At 41.0% G+C, this 20783-nt stretch overlaps 1 protein-coding gene across 1 annotated transcript in view; it reads left to right on the forward strand.

Annotated features, from left to right (window-relative positions):
- Positions 1-18034, forward strand: part of Cand1 (cullin associated and neddylation dissociated 1) — a 35623-nt gene extending 17589 nt beyond the window's left edge. The window contains exons 3-15 of the mRNA XM_021204413.2: positions 663-817; positions 2170-2293; positions 3903-4159; positions 4366-4471; positions 5358-5503; positions 6959-7251; positions 8178-8319; positions 8608-10101; positions 10525-10620; positions 12104-12273; positions 12355-12519; positions 13730-13837; positions 15419-18034. Coding sequence (XP_021060072.1) covers positions 663-817; positions 2170-2293; positions 3903-4159; positions 4366-4471; positions 5358-5503; positions 6959-7251; positions 8178-8319; positions 8608-10101; positions 10525-10620; positions 12104-12273; positions 12355-12519; positions 13730-13837; positions 15419-15643 — 3481 coding nt within the window. The 3' untranslated portion in view covers positions 15644-18034. The remainder of the gene's footprint in view (positions 1-662; positions 818-2169; positions 2294-3902; positions 4160-4365; positions 4472-5357; positions 5504-6958; positions 7252-8177; positions 8320-8607; positions 10102-10524; positions 10621-12103; positions 12274-12354; positions 12520-13729; positions 13838-15418) is intronic.
- The last annotated feature ends 2749 nt before the right edge of the window (positions 18035-20783 follow it).

A 20783-nucleotide genomic window follows, 5' to 3' on the forward strand; every position in this document is an offset into this window, starting at 1 on the left:
CCTTGTGGTTGCTGGGATTTGAACTCCAGACCTTTGGAAGAGCAGTCGGGTGCTCTTACCCACTGAGCCATCTCACCAGCCCAAGCAATGGTTTCTTTTTTTTTTTTTCAAGCAATGGTTTCTTGATGACTATTCTTATCCCAAGGACAATGACGCCTGCTATGTGCTAGAGTTTGGGCAGGGCTTCTATGCTTGGGGGGGGGGGGTGTTGGATCGCAGGAATAATATAGAAATATCAACAGTATAAAATAGAAGTTGTGCAATATGCTTTGGGAGCATATAATAGGTCTAGAAGTTTTCATTATGCTTTTAAATTTTAGATGGGAAATTAAAAGAAACTAGAACACTAATAGGAAAGTTCAGAGTTGGCAATGTAAGCGTGAATGGACCTTTCCTTATTGGAGAATGCTGTTGGAAGCAGACCTTGATGATTAGAGCTGTGTGTGTGTGAAGGGTTGGTGTGCAGGCTAGAAATCGTCTTCAGTGCCTGTTACTCTGCTGGAAATCACTAGGGAGCCATTGGAAACCACCCACAAGGAGCCGCACCACTCACTCGCCTTCATGCTTGTTGATGTGTCACAGTGACAGAGACAGTTGTTGCTAGATGAGGGTGATAGTTGTACAGTTTGCTTTGTGGTTATCCTTGTCTGTCTGTCTCGCAGCCTTGGCCCTTTGGTGAGTAAAGTGAAAGAGTACCAAGTAGAGACGATCGTGGACACCCTTTGCACCAACATGCTTTCCGACAAGGAGCAGCTGCGGGACATTTCCAGCATCGGCCTGAAAACGGTGATTGGAGAACTTCCGCCAGCTTCCAGTGGTGAGCAAGAATGGGTTCTCTTGTTTCCTTTCCACGTGGAGATACATTCTGGCTGTGTTCCCAGGCACCGAGGAGTGATTTGAAGCCTAATTTTTCTTAAACATAAACGTAACCTTTAAGCAAAAGTTCATTAAGTGTACTGTGTGTCTGTTCTGAAGGATATTTATGTTGGTGCAGGGTGTGCGCTATGTCGCCTCTGCAGTGGGGGAAAAGATAAGCAAACACCAATTTCTGATTAGTTTGTAATTCTAGGTTTGATTTAGTTTTTGATAAAAGCTTATTGTGTAAAATTCAAAAAGCTAAGACATAGAATGAAACTGTTCAGTTTACTAGTAGCTTTAATTAAGTTTGAGCCCTTTCCAGTTACTTGATAGTTTAATAATAATTAATAATAATAATTTGATAATTCATTAATTATTTTGACTTTTGGCTTCTGCCAGAATTATTTAGGTAATGTGAATCTGAGATTGGACTTAACACCTGTGTTTAATTTAGAAGTCTGAAAATTATTGTCCTAACTCTAAATGGGGGAAATGATCATATCCCTACTGTGGGAGGATTTTAAATTGGTATTATTATGTGAGATACTAATAATTAATAGTACTAATAGATACTAATAATTATGATCAGTACTGTTCTCTGTTGCTTCTTTTACTCTAAACATCACACAGTTGAAATGTGCAAAGATTAAGTCACCACCCAGACTTTTGACTTCCAGTTAGGAGGGTGCTCTGAATGTTCCTTGGTGGTAAAGCATGCCCACGTTGGATGAGGCCCTGGGTCCCATTCCTAGCACCACAAGAGGAAAAACAGTTCTCTCCATCTCAAACTGGTGCTGATTGTGCCAAGCATACCAGTGTTGCTTGGCTCTCTTCAGGCATCCAGGCAGTCTGAAACATGACCTACTTTAAAGTGATGGGTGCAGCCTGCACGCTCGCAACATCTCACCCTTTGGTCACGTGACTGACTCTAAAGTTTAAACCTTTTTATTTGTTTGTCTTTTAAAGCAGCTGTTTAAGTATTGGCATGCAAATTCAGCAGGACTTAAGGCTGTTGCTAGAGAGAACTCAAGAGCAGAGCAGAGCAGTTGTGATGCTTTCAGGGTAGAGATTTGTTCGCCAAACACTACAGGCTTCCTAGCCAGCGGTCACTCAGTGCTTGCCTGGCAAGACCTGAAAAGTAGGATTTGTCACATTTCCTGGACCCCTAATGAGGTCAGGTCTAATGAGGTATTTTTAACTTTTTCTTAGCAATGATCTCTTAAATGCCTTAGGATTTTAGCCTGTTGAATATTTGGCAACTAATGGGGATATGAATTTTAACACACTTGAAATTTTTATTTACTCTTGTAGGCTCTGCATTAGCTGCTAATGTATGTAAAAAGATTACTGGACGCCTTACCAGTGCAATAGCGAAGCAGGAAGATGTTTCTGTTCAGCTCGAAGCCTTGGATATCATGGCTGACATGTTGAGCAGGTAAGTAAGTGTCCATGGCATTCTTGTAGTGCGTGTACTACAAATATTATGGTCACTATTGACATTTTTCTTTGGTTAATATAATAAAACTTGACCTAGATATCTGTGGTTAGAGGTAAAGAAAATGTAAGATGCATCACAGATTTTTTTTTTTTTTTTTTTAAGATTTTATGTATTTGAGTACACCGTTGCTCTCTTCAGACACACCAGAAGAGGGCATCAGATCCCATTACAGATGGTTGTGAGCTACCATGTGGTTGCTAGGAATGAACTCAGGAACTCTAAAAGAGCAGTCAGTGCTCTTAACCGCTGAGCCATCTCTCCAGCCCATCACAGATGTTTTTTGATTCTGAAAAATGTGATTTACCTTTTTTTTTTTTTTTTTTTTTTTTAGCAGTTTGTATATTATTGTTCTGTCCATTCATCTGCTTAAGTGAAGAGATGCCTTACTGGAAGTCATAAGTCTGCAGCTAAACACGTGCCAGCCTTTGGCAGTCGGGTCTATACTATGTGTTTGGGGGTGGGGGTAGGGGGCTGGATTCTGTTCATTTGTTGCTCTCTTACTTTCTATGGCAGCTGGCTGAGAAATAGATTTGAACTACTGAGAAAATAAACCTTTAAGGGCACTTCACTTTCAATGTGTCCTTGTTTCTAATAATGATGAGTTCTTATGGGTATTATTTATTTGTAGTTAATTTAAGTTGAAAAATAGCTGAGCAGTTTGGTATAGAAAAATGTGTGTATATTAAATATCTGCAGTGAGGGGCTCTCAGTACCCTGGCACATAGTGGAGTACTTAGATTTCTGCTCTAGGAGATAATAATGGAAAGGCCAGAATCAAGACTAAGTGAGACTTATTCAGTAACACTTTTATGGGACTAGTGGAATTTAAAGACTAGGTGGCACTCGAGTAACTACATGTGCTGAGATGTGGGGTGCACACATGAAAGAGTTTTGAAGCAGAGCGGTTGGTTGATTGATTTGCCAAGGTGTGGGGTAAATAGAAAGGAAGTAGAAATCCTGCTGAGGTGGGCGTTAAGTGCATGAGGTGTAACTGATGAGCAGTGATGGCCCACATGACTCTCTTTTCAGCACTGTTGGTACATGATGCTATGAATACTGTTGGCTGATTTAGATGTGTGTGTTGAGGTGATTGGGAACAATGATTTTGGGGGCAAGTGAACCAGTAAAACTGGGTATGAGATGGACAGAAAGAACCAGAGAGAAAGAAGGAGAAGGGATGCCGGGCTTTTGGAGGTGTAGGCACTCAGAAACAAGACTCTAGATAGAATGCATTGAAGTCTTGGAAGGAGGAAAGTGACAGAATCATTGTGCGTTTGGGTTTATTTGGTGTTTTGCCAGCCATTTGGTTAGCCGGCCTGTAGTAGTAATATGGGTCTCACTTCTAGGGGTTATTTGGGGACCACATCTCAGATGTATACATTTAGCTTAGGATTCTGGGTTGCACTGGAGGGGATAGTGAGAATTCAGCTTTTCTGTTTGATTGTGAGTTCTCATTTCTCTCCCCAGTTTGTTTAGAGTCTAGACATACTGCTAGTGCTCTGGCATGTTGCATTTATTTGTTTTTGTTTGTTTCTTTCCCTTTAAGGCAAGGAGGACTGCTTGTTAATTTCCACCCTTCAATTCTGACCTGTCTGCTTCCCCAGCTGACCAGCCCTAGACTTGCAGTGAGGAAAAGAACAATTATTGCTCTTGGCCACCTAGTTATGAGCTGCGGAAATATAGTTTTTGTAGACCTTATTGAACATCTGTTGTCAGAGTTGTCCAAAAATGACTCCATGTCAACAACAAGGACCTACATCCAGTGTATTGCTGCTATTAGTAGGCAAGCTGGCCATAGAATAGGTAAGCCATTGTCAAGTGCTTCAGAGGGGTGTCTCTTTCAACTGTGTCTGTCCTACATGGGTCTCGGAGTCACACGGAAGCCTCGGGCTTGTGCAGGCACCTGTGCCCTCTGGCCCCTAAAATTGTCTCATATAAAACCGGGTTTTTGTTTTTTTGTTTTTGTTTTTTAAAGTGTGTAGTTTTAAGAGGCAATATGTTTTTCCTAGGTGAATACCTTGAAAAGATAATTCCTTTGGTGGTAAAATTTTGTAATGTAGATGATGATGAATTAAGAGAATACTGCATTCAGGCGTTTGAATCATTTGTGAGAAGGTAAGTTTTTAAGATCTTTTTATTTAAATTATTTCTGAAGAATAGAATAGTTAAGCACATACAATTTCACGTGTGTTTTTCTCATTAAATAGTAATTAAGCTGTAGTGGCCTCACTTACTTTGAAACCATTTGGCCTTGTTAGAATCTAACAGCCGTACATACTGTGTTGTTTACTTTGACCTCTCTCAAGTGGGAAGAAGTACCAGAGCGGTAACATAGCTGTCTCCATCCTGACTGGGTCAGACTGGACTTGGTCCTCATGTCAGGGTTTACAGAAGCATCTTTATAGACAAGCCATTGTAAAAATATTTTTAAATATTTGTGCTGTGTGTGTGTATGCATCATGGGTACTCATGGGCATCCGCAGAAAGCATCAGATTCCCTGAACCTGGACTTAATGGCAGGTGTGACCCTCCGTGTGGATGGTGAGGAATTGAACCCAGGCCTCTACAAGAACAGAGTCCTCTTAGTCACTAAGCTGTCCCACCACCTCCATGCCAACTTTTGAAAATTGTAAATGTTGACATCTATTTCTGTCCAGTTTATGAAGAACTATAAATTGCTCCTTTAATTTTGACTCTGTAGGCATATATGCATTTTCATTGATTCTCAACACACTGTGAGAGAAGACCATGCTAAATAAATGCTCAGTAAAAATTTTACTACTCCTATTTGAACAATATAGTTAAAATAGGTATATGGTACATGTGTGGGATGCATGTCTGAAAATTAAATATGTTTTGAAAGATAAATCTTTCCAAACATGAAGGTCATGGGGCAGAAATTGTGGTGAGGTACCACTTTGCTATTACTGCTAACAACTGAGTCCGGGAGGGAAGCAGTTTGCGTGTGTGCTTTTAAAGCAGCTCCTATCTTTGTATTTAGATGCCCTAAAGAAGTTTATCCTCATGTTTCCACCATTATAAACATTTGTCTAAAATACCTTACCTACGATCCAAACTACAATTACGATGATGAAGATGAAGACGAGAACGCTATGGATGCTGACGGTGGGGATGACGATGACCAAGGTACTCAGATGGTGCACGGGAGCTGCCTTTGTGTCCTGCGAGAAGTCAGGCTTAGGATGGGGAGGATGCTGAACTGAACATGGTACCTTGGTTTTGTTCCTTGTGATACTTGAGCCTAGAGTCTCGGACATGGTAGTGGACAACCATTCTACTCTTTATATTTCTTATAAAGCATTTGGCTTTTAAAAAATGAATCTAAAGGTACATACTCAGAGTATGGTTAGTATTGACATCCTACATCGAGGCCTGTGGGATGCTCACGAATGATGTAGACATGTCTATGGCTTATGTGGTTAAAGTCAGACTGACTTGTGGGAATGCTTCAAGGGGATGCTATTGCTCTTTTGTTTGGAAGAATTCTAATATATTTAATTAGTCTTTTGTTTTCTTTTGTTTTGTTTTTCGAGACAGGGTTTCTCTGTATAGCCCTGGCTGTCCTGGAACTCACTTTGCAGACCAGGCTGGCCTCGAACTCAGAAATCCGCCTGCCTCTGCCTCCCGAGTACTGGGATTAAAGGCGTGCGCCACCACGCCTGGCTTCTAATATATTTAAATGGGTAGATTACTGAGTATATGGGTTGGTAGGATTCCTGTTATAAGACTTTAATTTTGTGTAAATTTATGCAGTTTTCTTATAAAATTTGTAATTTAACTCATCTAAAAAACAAGCACACAAACACAGCCACCTCAGTCTACTCCAGCAAGTGCTTTCCATTCTCTCTGCAGTAGATCTCACACAGATGCTCGCTCGCTCATTCAAGTCATTTCTTGCCCTTCTGTCTTGAATGCAGTGCAGTAATGGACAAGGTTGCAAATGACTCCAGTTGTTTAGCTGTTAGTGCTCTCATTTAACATACCTCTCTGCTGTCTGTCTTCTGGTCTGGTTCTTATTAATCTCTAACTACTAAATATAGATATGTTTGAGTCCTTGTACTTGCCTGTAATACTTCATTTTTCTTTGGACATCTCAATAGGATTGTTGTTAAATGGTGAACATTTTCATGAAGAATGGATCTCCACACACAGATTGATAAAAAGTTGGGAAAAAATGTTTTTGTTCCAGTAGCACATAAAAGATTCAATGAAAAGTTATGTATGAAGCCAGTGACAGGATTCTTCTCACAAAAAATTAATCATAACTATTGTCTTTACTAGGTCTATAGGTCTATAACCAGTCAGTTTTGTAGTTTTCTTATGAGTGCCCATTGGTCGATTTTTCTCTACTGAGTCTTGACTTGGGTTCAGTGCTTGAGGAATTTATGAGTTTAGACAGATTCAATGAGAAGATTGTAAACAAGCCACAGTTCATTATTAAAACAGTCATGGCTGTCACAAATGCTATAGATGCGAAGCTGTTTTAACTAAGTGTCTTGGTTAAGAACACCAGCTCACTGTGCTGAGTTATGTACTCTGTACACCATTAATAGCCTGTTCCACATTGAAACTTCCCTTTAGGGAGTGACGATGAATACAGTGACGATGACGACATGAGTTGGAAAGTGAGACGCGCGGCTGCCAAGTGTCTGGACGCTGTAGTTAGCACGCGGCATGAGATGCTCCCGGAATTCTACAAGACTGTCTCTCCTGCACTAATATCCAGATTTAAAGAGCGCGAAGAAAATGTAAAGGCAGATGTTTTTCATGCATACCTGTCTCTTTTGAAACAAACTCGTCCAGTGCAAAGTTGGCTATGTGACCCTGACGCAATGGAGCAGGGAGACACGCCCCTAACAATGCTGCAGAGTCAGGTCAGTGTGTGCTGGTGTGCTGAAAGCCACCAGCAGCAATGTGCACCAACTTGTTCTCAGGGAGAAAGGAGAGTGCAGGGTCATTTAGGGAAACTCAAAGTTAATGGGTTTCATATTACAACCATTGGTGGTTGTAAACCATTACTTATAAACTGTAGGATGGTATAAAGTAGATGGATGGTGGGCGGAAGGCAGGCAGGCAGTACAGACTGATAGGTGATAATAGTACATAGAGCATGAGTAGAGAAGCGCTGACTGAGCATAGAGAAATTGCTTAGCAGAACCACGAGGAAGACTGAGGACTCTGTCTGTTTCTCAGATCAGTTTTCTTTGTGTTGGGGAAAGAGTGTTTAATCTCGTTCTACTTTTTTATTGCATGATTAGTTTTTTTCAGGGTCCCTGTTAATAACCTTGTGTTTATGACTTGTTAGCAAACTCATACCTGAGTTTGCTAAACATGAGAACACGTCGGTCAGATATCTGCGTTTTACCCTGCTCCTGCCTTTGAGGTGTGGCGTCATCTATTGCAATAGCAAACTAAAGAAGGAAGGAAAAATACCCTGTTTGCTGTTTGTTTCTTTGTTTGTTTTCCATAATTTGCTCTACTGTTTTTGTGTATTTATAAATTATTTTGCTTAAATTTTTGGTTGGAAATTATTGTAATCAGTGGAGACTTGTGCTTATGGAAGTTTTTCTGTACTTTCTTGAAGCTGTCGAGAAAATGTAGTTACAACTGAGTATATACCGTGTGTGTGCAAGATTGAAACTTGGTTCCCATGTACTTGTGCCTGTCTGAGTAGTATTGGAGAGCTGAGTTGGAAATGTGAGCAAAGGTCGATTCTTGTGCGCAGTTCCTGTGAGTTGTTAGAGGTGTGTGGAGGAAGTACCTTTCGGGCAGCACACTAATGACTGTATTATAACTGCAGGTTCCCAACATTGTTAAAGCCCTACACAAACAGATGAAAGAGAAGAGTGTAAAGACCCGACAGTGTTGCTTTAACATGTTAACTGAACTGGTAAATGTGCTGCCTGGAGCACTAACCCAGCACATTCCTGTACTTGTACCAGGTGCGTCTTTGGGTACTTACTAAGCACTTTGATTTTAGCACTTACATAAGCTTGAATGAATGTTTCACTTACAAGAGAAGTTTGTGATAATTTGTACCTTATTTTGACCATTTTGAACACATGAAGTTAGATCCTTGTAAGAAAGGGGATTTAATATTTTCTATAGATTTTTATGCTTCTCCCACATTAGAAATAAAATACAGATAGAAATTTAAGTTTTTGAAGGGTGGTTTTTAATTCTTTGTGAAGACTGCATAGAAATGATTAGATGTTTTGTTGGCTTTTCAGGAATCATTTTCTCACTGAATGATAAGTCCAGCTCATCAAACCTGAAGATTGATGCGTTGTCGTGTCTGTATGTCATCCTCTGTAACCACTCTCCTCAAGTTTTCCATCCTCACGTTCAGGCTCTGGTCCCTCCGGTGGTGGCCTGTGTTGGAGACCCGTTTTACAAGATAACTTCAGAAGCCCTTCTTGTCACTCAGCAGCTTGTCAAAGTGATCCGTCCTCTAGACCAGCCCTCCTCGTTTGATGCAACACCTTACATCAAAGACCTCTTCACCTGTACAATTAAGCGCTTAAAAGCAGCTGACATTGATCAGGAAGTCAAGGAAAGGGCTATTTCCTGTATGGGACAGATTATTTGCAATCTTGGAGACAATTTGGGTCCTGATTTATCAAATACACTTCAGATTTTCTTGGAGAGACTCAAGAATGAGATTACCCGGCTAACAACTGTAAAAGCACTAACCCTGATTGCTGGGTCACCTTTGAAGATAGATCTGAGGCCTGTGCTGGGAGAGGGAGTCCCCATCCTTGCTTCATTCCTCAGGAAAAATCAAAGAGCTTTGAAACTGGGGACCCTCTCTGCCCTGGATATTCTCATTAAGAACTACAGTGACAGCTTGACGGCCGCCATGATTGATGCAGTTCTGGATGAGCTCCCCCCTCTCATCAGCGAAAGCGATATGCACGTTTCGCAGATGGCTATCAGTTTCCTTACCACCCTGGCCAAGGTGTACCCCTCCTCCCTGTCAAAGATAAGCGGATCTATTCTCCATGAACTGATCGGGCTTGTGAGGTCACCTCTACTCCAGGGAGGAGCTCTCAGTGCCATGCTAGACTTTTTCCAAGCTCTGGTTGTCACTGGAACAAACAATCTAGGGTACATGGACTTGCTGCGCATGCTAACAGGTCCAGTTTACTCTCAGAGCACAGCTCTCACTCATAAGCAGTCTTACTATTCCATTGCCAAATGTGTAGCTGCCCTTACTCGAGCGTGTCCTAAAGAGGGACCTGCCGTAGTAGGTCAGTTTATTCAAGATGTCAAGAACTCAAGGTCTACAGATTCCATTCGTCTCTTAGCACTCCTTTCTCTCGGAGAAGTTGGACACCATATTGACTTAAGTGGGCAGTTGGAATTAAAATCTGTAATATTAGAGGCNTTCTCATCTCCTAGTGAAGAAGTNAAATCAGCNGCNTCCTATGCATTAGGTAGCATTAGTGTAGGCAACCTTCCTGAGTACCTGCCGTTTGTACTACAAGAAATAACCAGCCAGCCCAAAAGGCAGTATCTTCTGCTTCACTCTTTGAAGGAGATCATTAGCTCTGCATCGGTGGCAGGCCTTAAGCCGTATGTTGAGAACATCTGGGCCTTGCTGCTAAAGCACTGTGAGTGTGCGGAGGAAGGCACCAGGAATGTCGTGGCTGAATGTCTAGGGAAGCTCACTCTTATTGACCCTGAAACGCTCCTCCCACGGCTTAAAGGGTATTTGATATCAGGTGAGTGGCAAGGGTTGGTCATCTATAAGTTTATTGACAGTTAGTTGCCTTGAAAGATGCCTAATGAGGAACTACCATCTGCTTTTTTAAAAACATGTTTAAAGCCATGTATATGATGAGTTTAAAGGCAAAAAATACTTTTGATTTGTCAGTGTTTACTCAATTAGAATAAATAGGTAATAATTCATAATAAAAGTTAAAATAGTGTTTAATTAAATTTTTCTTGACCATTGTATTTAACTCGGACTTTTTGTGAGGGCTAGGTCCTCTGTTTCCTGAGAGCTAGAGAATAGCTTGTTGGGACAATGATAGTTTTACACTGTTGAAGACATTGGTGGTTCTGTGACACAGTTTTAAAATGTCTTTCATGGTCACTGGGGAGTGCATACCAATGGACTTGTAATTGCGATATGTTTTGATTAGGGTCATCATATGCCAGGAGCTCAGTGGTTACAGCTGTGAAGTTCACGATTTCTGATCATCCTCAGCCTATTGACCCACTGTTGAAGAACTGCATAGGTGAGTGGCAACGACACTTAGGCCTGGTGCCTTTGGAAAAGTATAAAGCTTTATTAAGTTCTCAACGTCGCTGACCTTGATGTCAGTGGTGATCCAGACCCGCAGGGTGGAGGTTGTGTTTTCTTAAGGACCGGTGTTGGTACAAGGGAGGGGACTAGGGGGATTTGGCTAAGTAGATCCATGCCTTCTTCAGTGTGCAGGAAAGGGGGCCAGAGGTAGTGAACTTTTTTTGGTTTTTCGAGACAGGGTTTCTCTGAATAGCCCTAGCCCTGGCTGTCCTGGAACTCACTCTGTAGACCAGGCTGGCCTTGAACTCAGAAATCTACCTGCCTCCTGAGTGCTGGGATTAAAGGCGTGCACCACCACCACGCCCAGCTGGTAGTGAACATTTTGAACTGCGTGAAAGTTCAGAGATGAGCAGCAGAGATACAGATGAGTGGTCGTACTAGGACCTGGAAATGGTTTATGTGAGCAGATGTCTGGTCCCTCCTTACTGTCTGCATAGATATACTTAAAACTTTTGTATTATGAAAGTCAGGATGGGGAAAGACCTGCAGAAGTTTGCAGAGTTTCAGCATTCAGTTTACCAACATGCAGTCCTTGTAGTCTGTCCCTTATCTAGTCATGTTTGTTAGCTCCCTGTAGTTCCCTCCTTTCCCTGAGATTCTGAAGGTGGTTGATGATGAGCTGGGATCCTATAACAAGGAATAGTTAGTGTCTGCAGCCCTCAGTGCTGCTCAACAAAGTGCATGCTCTTCCTCTGCTCTCTGGCCCTCTCCAGAGGGATCTTATCTACTACTGATTGGGAAACGAAGGGACTGGGATCAAGGACCTGTCCAAAGTTTCATTGTTAACACAGGAAATGATCTGACTCTGTGGCCTTAAGGAATTTTTTATTCTCATTTTTTCCTGCACATTTGCAGAGTAGCAGACTTAAAATTCTGGTTTTACGGTGGCTGGATACTGTATTTGGCATTGGTTGGGTTGTAGTCTCCTTGTTACACTCCATGTTCCTCAGTGAAGACACTTTCATGTTAGGGTGTGACTCTCTGTCCTTTGGTTGTATCCCTGGCGTGTCTGTATTGAGCTCCACTTCTTGTGAACTATAAGGAATTTTGAGGTGTTGGGTTTGTCAGCTGCTGACTCCATCACTTCTGGGCAACTCATGTATTTATAAACTATTATAAAAATAGTGAACCCAGCCTTATGTCCTGCTCCCAATCGTCTGCATTATTGGTGCCTAGAGTGACTATCGTTGAAAAATGTGCACACGTTCAACACTGGTAGTTTATTTCCATGCTGTTGAAATACATGTTTTGGCTCATTTAATTTTGTGTCTGATTTTTCTGTGACCTCCATTTTCATTTCCATTGAAGAAATAACTGTGATAACCCACAGTCACTAAGACAGCTTAGAGAGGAACACTTTGTGAAGTGTGTTTTAAACTTGGCATGAGTGGGTTGTTTTTCTTACAATTTTTCAGGTGATTTTCTAAAAACTTTGGAAGACCCAGATTTGAATGTAAGAAGAGTGGCCTTGGTCACATTCAATTCTGCAGCCCATAACAAGCCATCACTGATACGGGACCTTCTAGACTCTGTTCTTCCACATCTTTACAATGAGACAAAAGTTAGGAAGGAACTTATAAGAGAGGTGAGTGCGCTAGATCGCATCACTGCCCTGCACTTACCTTTTCCTTGCCACGCGCTTGCATGTCCCTTCTTGTTTTAACAGGTAGAAATGGGCCCATTTAAGCACACGGTTGATGACGGTCTAGACATTAGAAAGGCAGCTTTTGAATGTATGTATACACTTCTAGACAGCTGTCTGGATAGACTGGATATCTTTGAATTTCTAAATCATGTTGAGGATGGTTTGAAGGACCATTATGATATTAAGGTAAGATGTTTGTGAATGTCTGTAAAAGATTTAGTAGACTTAATTCATTTTACAAAATGTATGTGCAGAAGCAGTAGAAAGGCAGTTGCATTGATTAATACACAGGAGAACTCCAAAACCTCTTTTTACCTGAGGAAGGGATGTAGACCCCAAATGTTTAAGAAGTTCATTTCCAGCCTCCTTAATGAATAGTGCCTACCTGTATTCTTTGCCTCCGAATCACACACATCCTTTCAGGCCCATTTTAATGAATAGCTAGCCACCTGTTCTTAAGTTCCCTTTGGTGTCATGAAATCTCTTGGGCTGTTTTTCAGCCTAGGCTGAGTGTTAACCTTTGTTTACTTGCTCAGTACAAGACAAGCCTTGTTAAGCAGAAGTTGTGTTAAAGGCCATCCTGGAGCCCTCTCCTTTCAGATACACTGCAGTCTGCGGAGGCCTTAGACAGAGTCATGTTGCTTCTTAGGTTTAGAGCTATGTCTTCTTTTCCTATTTATCCTATTTAGTTATTGCTGAGCAAATAGGTCAGTAAATGAGATTTGAGGACAAGTACATGAACTCTATCCCTTTCATGGCCCTCTTCAGTGGGGTCTTTGGCCGAGCAGAGGGAAAGTGGCTGCTGGAGAGTTACCTGAGCTGGCAACTCTTCGGTGTGCTGAGGAGTTGTGGCGCCTGAGTCCCGCGCTTGTGAGGCAACCCACATGTTTATAGTCCAAGGAGAAAGAATTTTTTTTAAACATTTTTTTGGGGGGGGGGGGTGTACAAATTTGAGTAATGATAATCATTACTCCCAAAGTCTGCTGGGAAGGAAATTTCTATCAAGTTTTCCTTCTGGTTCAGCACATTTCTAATTCGTTGAGTTCATTAGCTTTTTCAGAAACCCCAAGTTTACTGTCTTCTCCCTGCAGATAAGGTAACATTCCCTGACGGATGGGGCCAAAGAATGGGCTTTTTAAATGCTTCCCACCCGGGGTTGTGTGTGCAGTCAGCCTTGAGAAATCTTTGCTAGTTTTCTAGGGTAGGACCCACGTGGAGGCTGGGCTTTCCCTAGCACTCTCTTCAGGGTTGAAATGAGTCAGATTCTGAGTGACAGATAAAATTGAGATAGTACTCTAATTGGCATAGTAATCACTTTTTCTGTTTACGAGAAGTGTGTGCCAGAATGTGGGGTTTTTGTCATTAGAAAAAAAAATGTGTTTTTTTATTCCAATAGATGCTAACATTTTTAATGTTGGTGCGACTGTCTACCCTCTGTCCAAGTGCAGTACTACAAAGGTTGGACCGACTTGTTGAGCCGCTACGTGCTACGTGTACAACTAAGGTAATTGTTGCTAGGCATCAATTTAAGCTACATTTGGCATAGGAATTACAGGGTGTGGAAATGGACTGAGATAAAATGTTAAAATATGTATGACTGAGTCTGGGGAAGGGAGTGTTGTTCTTTAGGCTGACTTTGAACTCTCCACCTTGTCTCGGCCTCTCAAATGCTGAGATTATAGGCATGTGCCACCATGTCTACCAAATGGAATTTTGGCTTTGTTTTGTTTCATTAAATTAACTTACATATAAACAAGAAACGAGCCAAGCAGTGGTGGTACTCTTAGCAGACAGGTTCCTGTTTTCCGCGTTTGTTTTTTCTTGGAAAGCAGGAGACAAAAGTCCAACTTTGAAGAAAAGCTCAAAGGAATATAAGCATAGAGGGTTGAGTGAAAGGCCTTCTAGCCGAAGAGGTGGTAGCCCACTGCCCAGTGTGAGAACTCGAATCTTGCCTTTTGACCTGCAGGGACCTCAGGAAACCATGTGTTGGCTGGCAGACAGGAAGCAGAGAGCTCAGAGCAAGCATTGCCGTCTGCGGAGAGAGAGGGAGATTAGGGCAGGCATTGCCGTCTGAGGAGCAGCTCTATGGGTGCAGTCACTGCGGGGCTGGGGCAGCAAAGTACTGATGGAGGTTTTGGAGGAAGCAAGGCAGTCGCCCAGACACAGAGTGGAGAACAAGGCGAGGGGTCCAGAATACCAGGAGCTTGGGACATTGTCTGTGTGACTAATAGTCACAGGATTATGGAGTTGAGGACTGGTGATGTCAGGCACCTGTGTCTGGGAACATGGCTCACTCTTCTGTTCCTTGTAGAGTTTTCTACTGGGTCTTGGGAGTAAGCCTCTCTTGACCAGAACACAGACTGCCTTTCACGGTCCCACATGGCTGATTCTCAGAAACAGTTAAAGTAGCATGAACTATCTACCGTGACATATGACATACCCTGCTTCTAGGCAGTGGAGATGCATGTAACCATGTTCATGGCAACACTGTTCAGGTAGCCAACTATCAAGTCAACCTAGGCCTTTATGTGAGATGAATGGATTTATAAAGTGTGGTATGTAATATGTAAATGTATATATAAAAACAGTAGACATGAAAGTAAAAAGTAGACTGAGGTCTGTAATAATGTGGGTAAGATTCAACAATAAAAGCTTCAACAATGAAACATTCTATTATTTTTGAGAGGATGCCTAGTGCTTGCAATGAATCTTGGGAAATGACTTTGGACCTTGAAAATGAAACAAGTTTAATTGTGCTTTAATCGATGTAACTATATAAAGGCATACATGGGAATAGTATTTGGTGTTCAGAGAAGATACATTTAATTTAAGTACTTGGATTCTTGGTAGGGCCAACTTGATTCAACTAAGTAGGCCTGGATTTTCAGTCTTTATAGTAAGACTTGTGTGAAATAGTCCCTTACTAGGAGACAACTGGTGTCTTGAAGTTTGGTATACCTGCACTTGAAGTGTAGTGTGTCTTCTGGACCTGTGAGGGAGTAGTAAAATTGCTACTCACTAGGAATGTTCTCTACATGCACTTTGTTCTGTTACGCATGTAACCTGGGTTTATTCTGTATTGCAGGTGAAGGCAAACTCTGTAAAGCAGGAGTTTGAAAAGCAAGATGAGCTGAAGCGGTCTGCCATGCGGGCAGTGGCGGCGTTGCTAACCATTCCAGAGGCAGAGAAGAGCCCTCTTATGAGTGAGTTCCAGTCACAGATCAGCTCCAACCCGGAGCTGGCAGCCATCTTTGAAAGTATCCAGAAAGATTCTTCATCTACTAACTTGGAATCAATGGACACTAGTTAGATGTGTGCTCCCGTGAGGACCATTCCGTTTGACCGCACAATGCACTGAACCGACAAGTTGACCATAGACACGGGAGAGAAGTGTCTAGAGCTTCAGGATGTTCCACTTTTACTTTCCTTCCGGGAAGTTTGTTCAGCTTTCTTCCATTGTTGTTTTTGTAGCTTTTACTTCAGAAGTCTGTATTTCCATAAGCCAGAGGTTGTAAAACCACTGATGTTTTTAGTGGTTAGGGCAACATTTGAAATGGGAACTAAAGCTTGGATTTATGGAATGTGGAAATAGGGTCCAGTATCTGTTTGCCCTGTAATGTGTAGGATTAAAATGTTAAAACTTTATGACCATGGATTTCTTGGTTTTGTAAATTCTCTCATTTAAAATCAATTCTGCAACACAAAGACCATGTTTCTTTCCTTGTATAACCTCTTCTTTCAGCGACATAAAATGATTTTTACCTGGCAGATAGAGTATCCACTTAAGATATGTTATATTTCAGAGAGATTGGCATCTTAGCAAAGATGCTGAAGCATCACTTAAGTGTAAGGCTTAACAATATCCCTGTGCACACTGACTTTGCATGAACAGGTTTACAAATATGTATTGTCTGTAACAGCATGTACAGATTCTTCACAATACACATTAAAATAAGCAGTAGTGCAATTCTTCAGGTACTTTTGCACACCAAATATTATCTGGTGAAAGAGGAGTTAATGTTGAAACTGGTTTTCTAACTGCCAGTGTGAATTTACAGATGTTTTCAGCAAATCAAGTCACAGCAATTTGCAACTTTTTAGTATTATAAATTACCTTAAACATTTATGGTTTTCCTCTGTTCCACATTTTGAGTGTGTGTTCTCAAAGCCAGACTGTTTTATTCTTGTTGAGTATCTGCATTTGTTACTACAGGACAAAAACCTCACCTGTGAGTTCAAGTTTTTGTTTTTAAGAAATTTCTCAAGTTGCTCATCACTCCTTTTGTTAGCTAAAGCTTTCTGAGAATTGAGTCACACCCCCACCTCCCCAGCCCATTGGCGAGCTAACTTACCTATTGTCTTTGGTAAGTGTTGAGTATTTGCTGGGCCAGCAAAGCCTTTACAATTGTTTCCCTTGTAATTGAAATTGTATCCAACATTCTGTGAGCTCCTTGCACACTAGCCTCCTTCATCTTTTGAGGTGTTCCTGCCAACAGGAAGAGCTATTATGAAAATGAGAGCACTCTTCATTCTGTGCACACAAATGCATTGACATGTATTAGAGGGGGGCAGTTGTTAAATTGCGTGGTCAGTTTCAAGTACTCCGCTTGAGACCTGCACTGATAAGGTCGAATGCACAATTAACTTGTTCTGGTCAGAACAGACTAGCTATTGGATGAATAGCTTGGCTTTGAATGTACAGCGATGCCAACCAAGGACGTTGATTGGTACTGGTGAGGCTTTTGATTATACATTGGCTTATTCTATGAAGTTGGTGCCATGGCAAAATATGGCAGGTGATAATTTTATACCATAGTTTGCACAAAACTAATAGGAATTTATTTTAGTATATTATGCACTATGCATTACTATGGTATAGATATGGATAAAGTTCAGTTTGGGGTTATGTGATGTGGTCTCACGGTGGGTTACAGTACAAGCTCTGGGACTGAACTGAATTTTGACATTGTGTGATCCATGACTGTCTTAATTACCTATAGTTAAACCCATAAAACTTTCATTGGTTCCCCCATGGTTTGTTTTGAATTGAGATACATGTTAGTTACGTTTTGTTTTTCTGAGTCTCGAAAGTCAATTCATTTTCCTACTTCACTAAATTGTTGTATGAAGAAAGTCCTATTTTAATGGTTAAAGTATCACACTACCTATACATACAGAGCTGAGGAACTAGACACCTCTACCTATACACAGGCCATCAGAAGAATGCTCAGGGCTTCAGTGCTGAGCCACACTGATGCTGTGGTGATGTGGTCCAGATCTGGACTGGAAGCAGCAGAGCCACCACCACACGCACTGGGAAGGTAGAGCAGCTGCCTGCCGGTTCTCCACCCAGGCGGTTCCTAGAAGTCAGTAGTAGTGCGAGGGAGCAAGCTGGTGGCGATTCTTAGGAATATGTTGAGATTACTTTAGAACTATATGGAGTTTTTAAAAAGAAAGCTCAGTATGCATTGCGTTTTGGGTTTAGACTGTCTTATTAAACTTAGGCAGGAAGCCTAACCTAAGAAGTTATTTATAAAGTTAGTAGGATTGAATGCAACTATTTTAATTGTATATTTTATTAGTGATATCTAAAGGCTGCTTAACTGCTAGCAGTTAGAATTCTTAAAAGATTGGAATATGATGGTTTTGTTAAATGTTTGTATATTTACATAATTTAATCATAATTAAACAACCAAATGAGTCCTCCTTAGTCTTTACATTCCTTGGGTAAACAATAACAGGGAAATAATTCTATGGGATGTTTTGATATTTTTGTATCTAGCTCAGCCTCAGACATGAAGCCATGATTGAAGTTCAAAATGTTGAAGTATAGAAAATCCTCAACTGCTGAAGAAGTTGTTTAATTTCACTTAATTTGTTGCTTGTCTTCAGAACCGCGTTAGCTACATGATGACGTGTATAGGAATGCTTTGTAATTGGAATACTATTTTCTGCCCACATTAAATTTGACTGCTGCTCTTCAAGAAGCTGAGGCAGGAGATGAGTTCAAGGTCAGCTTGAACTGCATAACAAGACCCTTTCTCAAAATGGTGTGTTTGTGTGCATGTGTGTGAATCTAAGTTGTCCAAAGTTAAGTTTTTGATATTTGGATGCGAAAGTTAAAAGTTGCAACAAGTAAAATTCGCATTGTCGTGTTTCCTTGGAGTTTCATTTTAACTTCTAAGCTACTGTCTTTCATCTCTGTGGAGTGGAAAGTTGACATCTGGTTATAAAATGAAACACAGTGAACATGTGCCAGCAGCTGTCCAAAGCTCACCAGATAAAGCTGGGTTTTGTTTTGTTTTTGTTTTTGTTTTTTTAGGAGGAACACAAAGTGAAACCACATACTTTCCATTTTCATATGTGAGTAGCTTGGTTTCCTAGTAATACCAATAAAGATTTTGTGAAGACCTGTACCATGTTGTGAGTTTTAGTAACATGGTTTTGTTCTTTGTATGTTAGAAAGGTAGCTTGGCCCCGAAGGATTTGGTCTTCTTAGGGCATTTTAATAATCAGTGACTGTGCTGCTGGGCATCAGTGAGTCAGAGTCCAAGAGAGAGAGATTTTATTTAGTAGGTTAACGTTCTGTGTTGGAGTCTTCAGGCCTTTAAATTCTAGTAACAGATATCGGGGTGGTTTGGTAATGTTCATTTCGCTCAGGTCTTCAGAAGAGAGAGATGAGGAAAAAACTTACTTGAAACAAAAGTCTTTACCTTCACCAGTGAGGGATGCGGGAGTGCTGGGATTAGCCTATTTAGCCACTTGGTAACGGTGCTCAGTGAGTGACTTGGGAATGGTCACACATATGAACGGAAAGCTCTAAGCTGTTCTGTATCATACAACGCGGTCCCGTGTCTTACAGTCTGTGATAAGCTGGAAAGTTACTTTGCTTGTTTCATAGATTTTTTTTTTCACATTTAAACAAAACTGCAACTGCTTGCTTAGATGAGGGCAGTTAAATGTGTATGTACCTGTACTCCTAGTGTTAAGACGTGTATCTGCTTGCAATCATTGCCATATGTAAACTAAGCGAGGCTTTCCTAAGAGATGTGGAAATAAACTCCTGGTTCCTTATTCTAGAAATAAAATCCATGTTTTCCTTCAGAATTTATACTGCAGTAAGTAAAAATGTTACTTTAGATAAGGATTTTGGATGTTGTCGCTGTCTAAGAGTTTGTAATTGTTTTGAGTGTGAGTGTATTGTAAGATAACATCCTGGCCTCTACCTCCTGGGTCCTGTAGTGACACGCCTTCAGAGACAGTACTCTAAGTCCCCCCAGATTAGGTGAGCCTGCATTGCCTCAGTTGAGATTTCACTCCTTTTGAAAAAGAATTTTCTCATTTCTAGCCACTATATCCAGCAGCAGTTAAATAGATATTTCTCTGGGGACAGTAGACAGATCTCGTTTATTTGGTAAGAGTTTTTTAGTACATCATTTTTCCATCTTAATATGCAGCTGCTGCTTATAATCAACTAATTGTGCTAATTAATTAGCAGGGCCTAGCGAAAAGCTTTTTCCATGCAGCGTGGCCTCCAGTGTTTTAAATTGATCTTCAGAGCCACAATCTACCTTCCTCTGGCTATAAAGTGGCGTATTTCATAGAAACATGATTATGAAGGCCACTAGTACAATGTGAGCTCTGGAACAGTTGAAAGCACTCTGTGGCATGTAAGTTGAGGAGCAGTAGCCAAAAGGATCTGATGCACTCGGATTCTTAATAAGGTCCAAAGAAACAGATTTCCAAAACACAAATTTTAAGTCCATTAACTTGCTTTCTTGAAGTAAAGACTTGTTTCCCAGCAGTATGGGGGACTTAATGTCAAATGATGGCCTTTTTCATGCTACAAAGCTTATTGACCACAGCTATTCGGTCAGGTTGACTATAGCAGGGTTTTGCTATTTTTCTAGAATTAGCTCAGGATCAGAGACAAAATGGTTTAAGGTGAATCTTGGTTCCCCTGTTGGAATTTTGAAGACTGAGGTTGTTAGCAAAATGGCAGAACTGACACAAGTGTCTTTGAAACGTGATAACTTTGATACTCAGTATGCTTAGAAGAAATAGCATACGTAGCTATGATCACTTAATTGCCTTTTGCACATTAATGAGATCAATGAAGTTAATTTGTCAGGATTTTAGCTCTAGAAAGGTGACTGGCCTTGGTAACTGAACACTTTCTTGCATAGTGGTTTTCTGCTTTTAACATCTCCATTTAGGACTTCCAGATAGCTCATGAGATAAAGGCATCTGCCCCACCCTCCCAGGACTGCTCGAACCCCAGTTTGATCCTTGTGATCCACAGACATTTCTGGCAGGATGTCTTCTGATCTCCACATGAATACCATCATAGCATATAGTGTGCATGACAGCCCCACCCCCTAAATATAAATACATTTTAAAAATAAAATCTACACTTCAACCATGTTTACTGCTTCATTCCAGCATCAGAT

The sequence above is a fragment of the Mus pahari genome, chromosome 9 (genome assembly GCF_900095145.1).
Source record: "Mus pahari chromosome 9, PAHARI_EIJ_v1.1, whole genome shotgun sequence".
In the NCBI taxonomy this organism is placed as follows: Eukaryota; Metazoa; Chordata; class Mammalia; order Rodentia; family Muridae; genus Mus; species Mus pahari.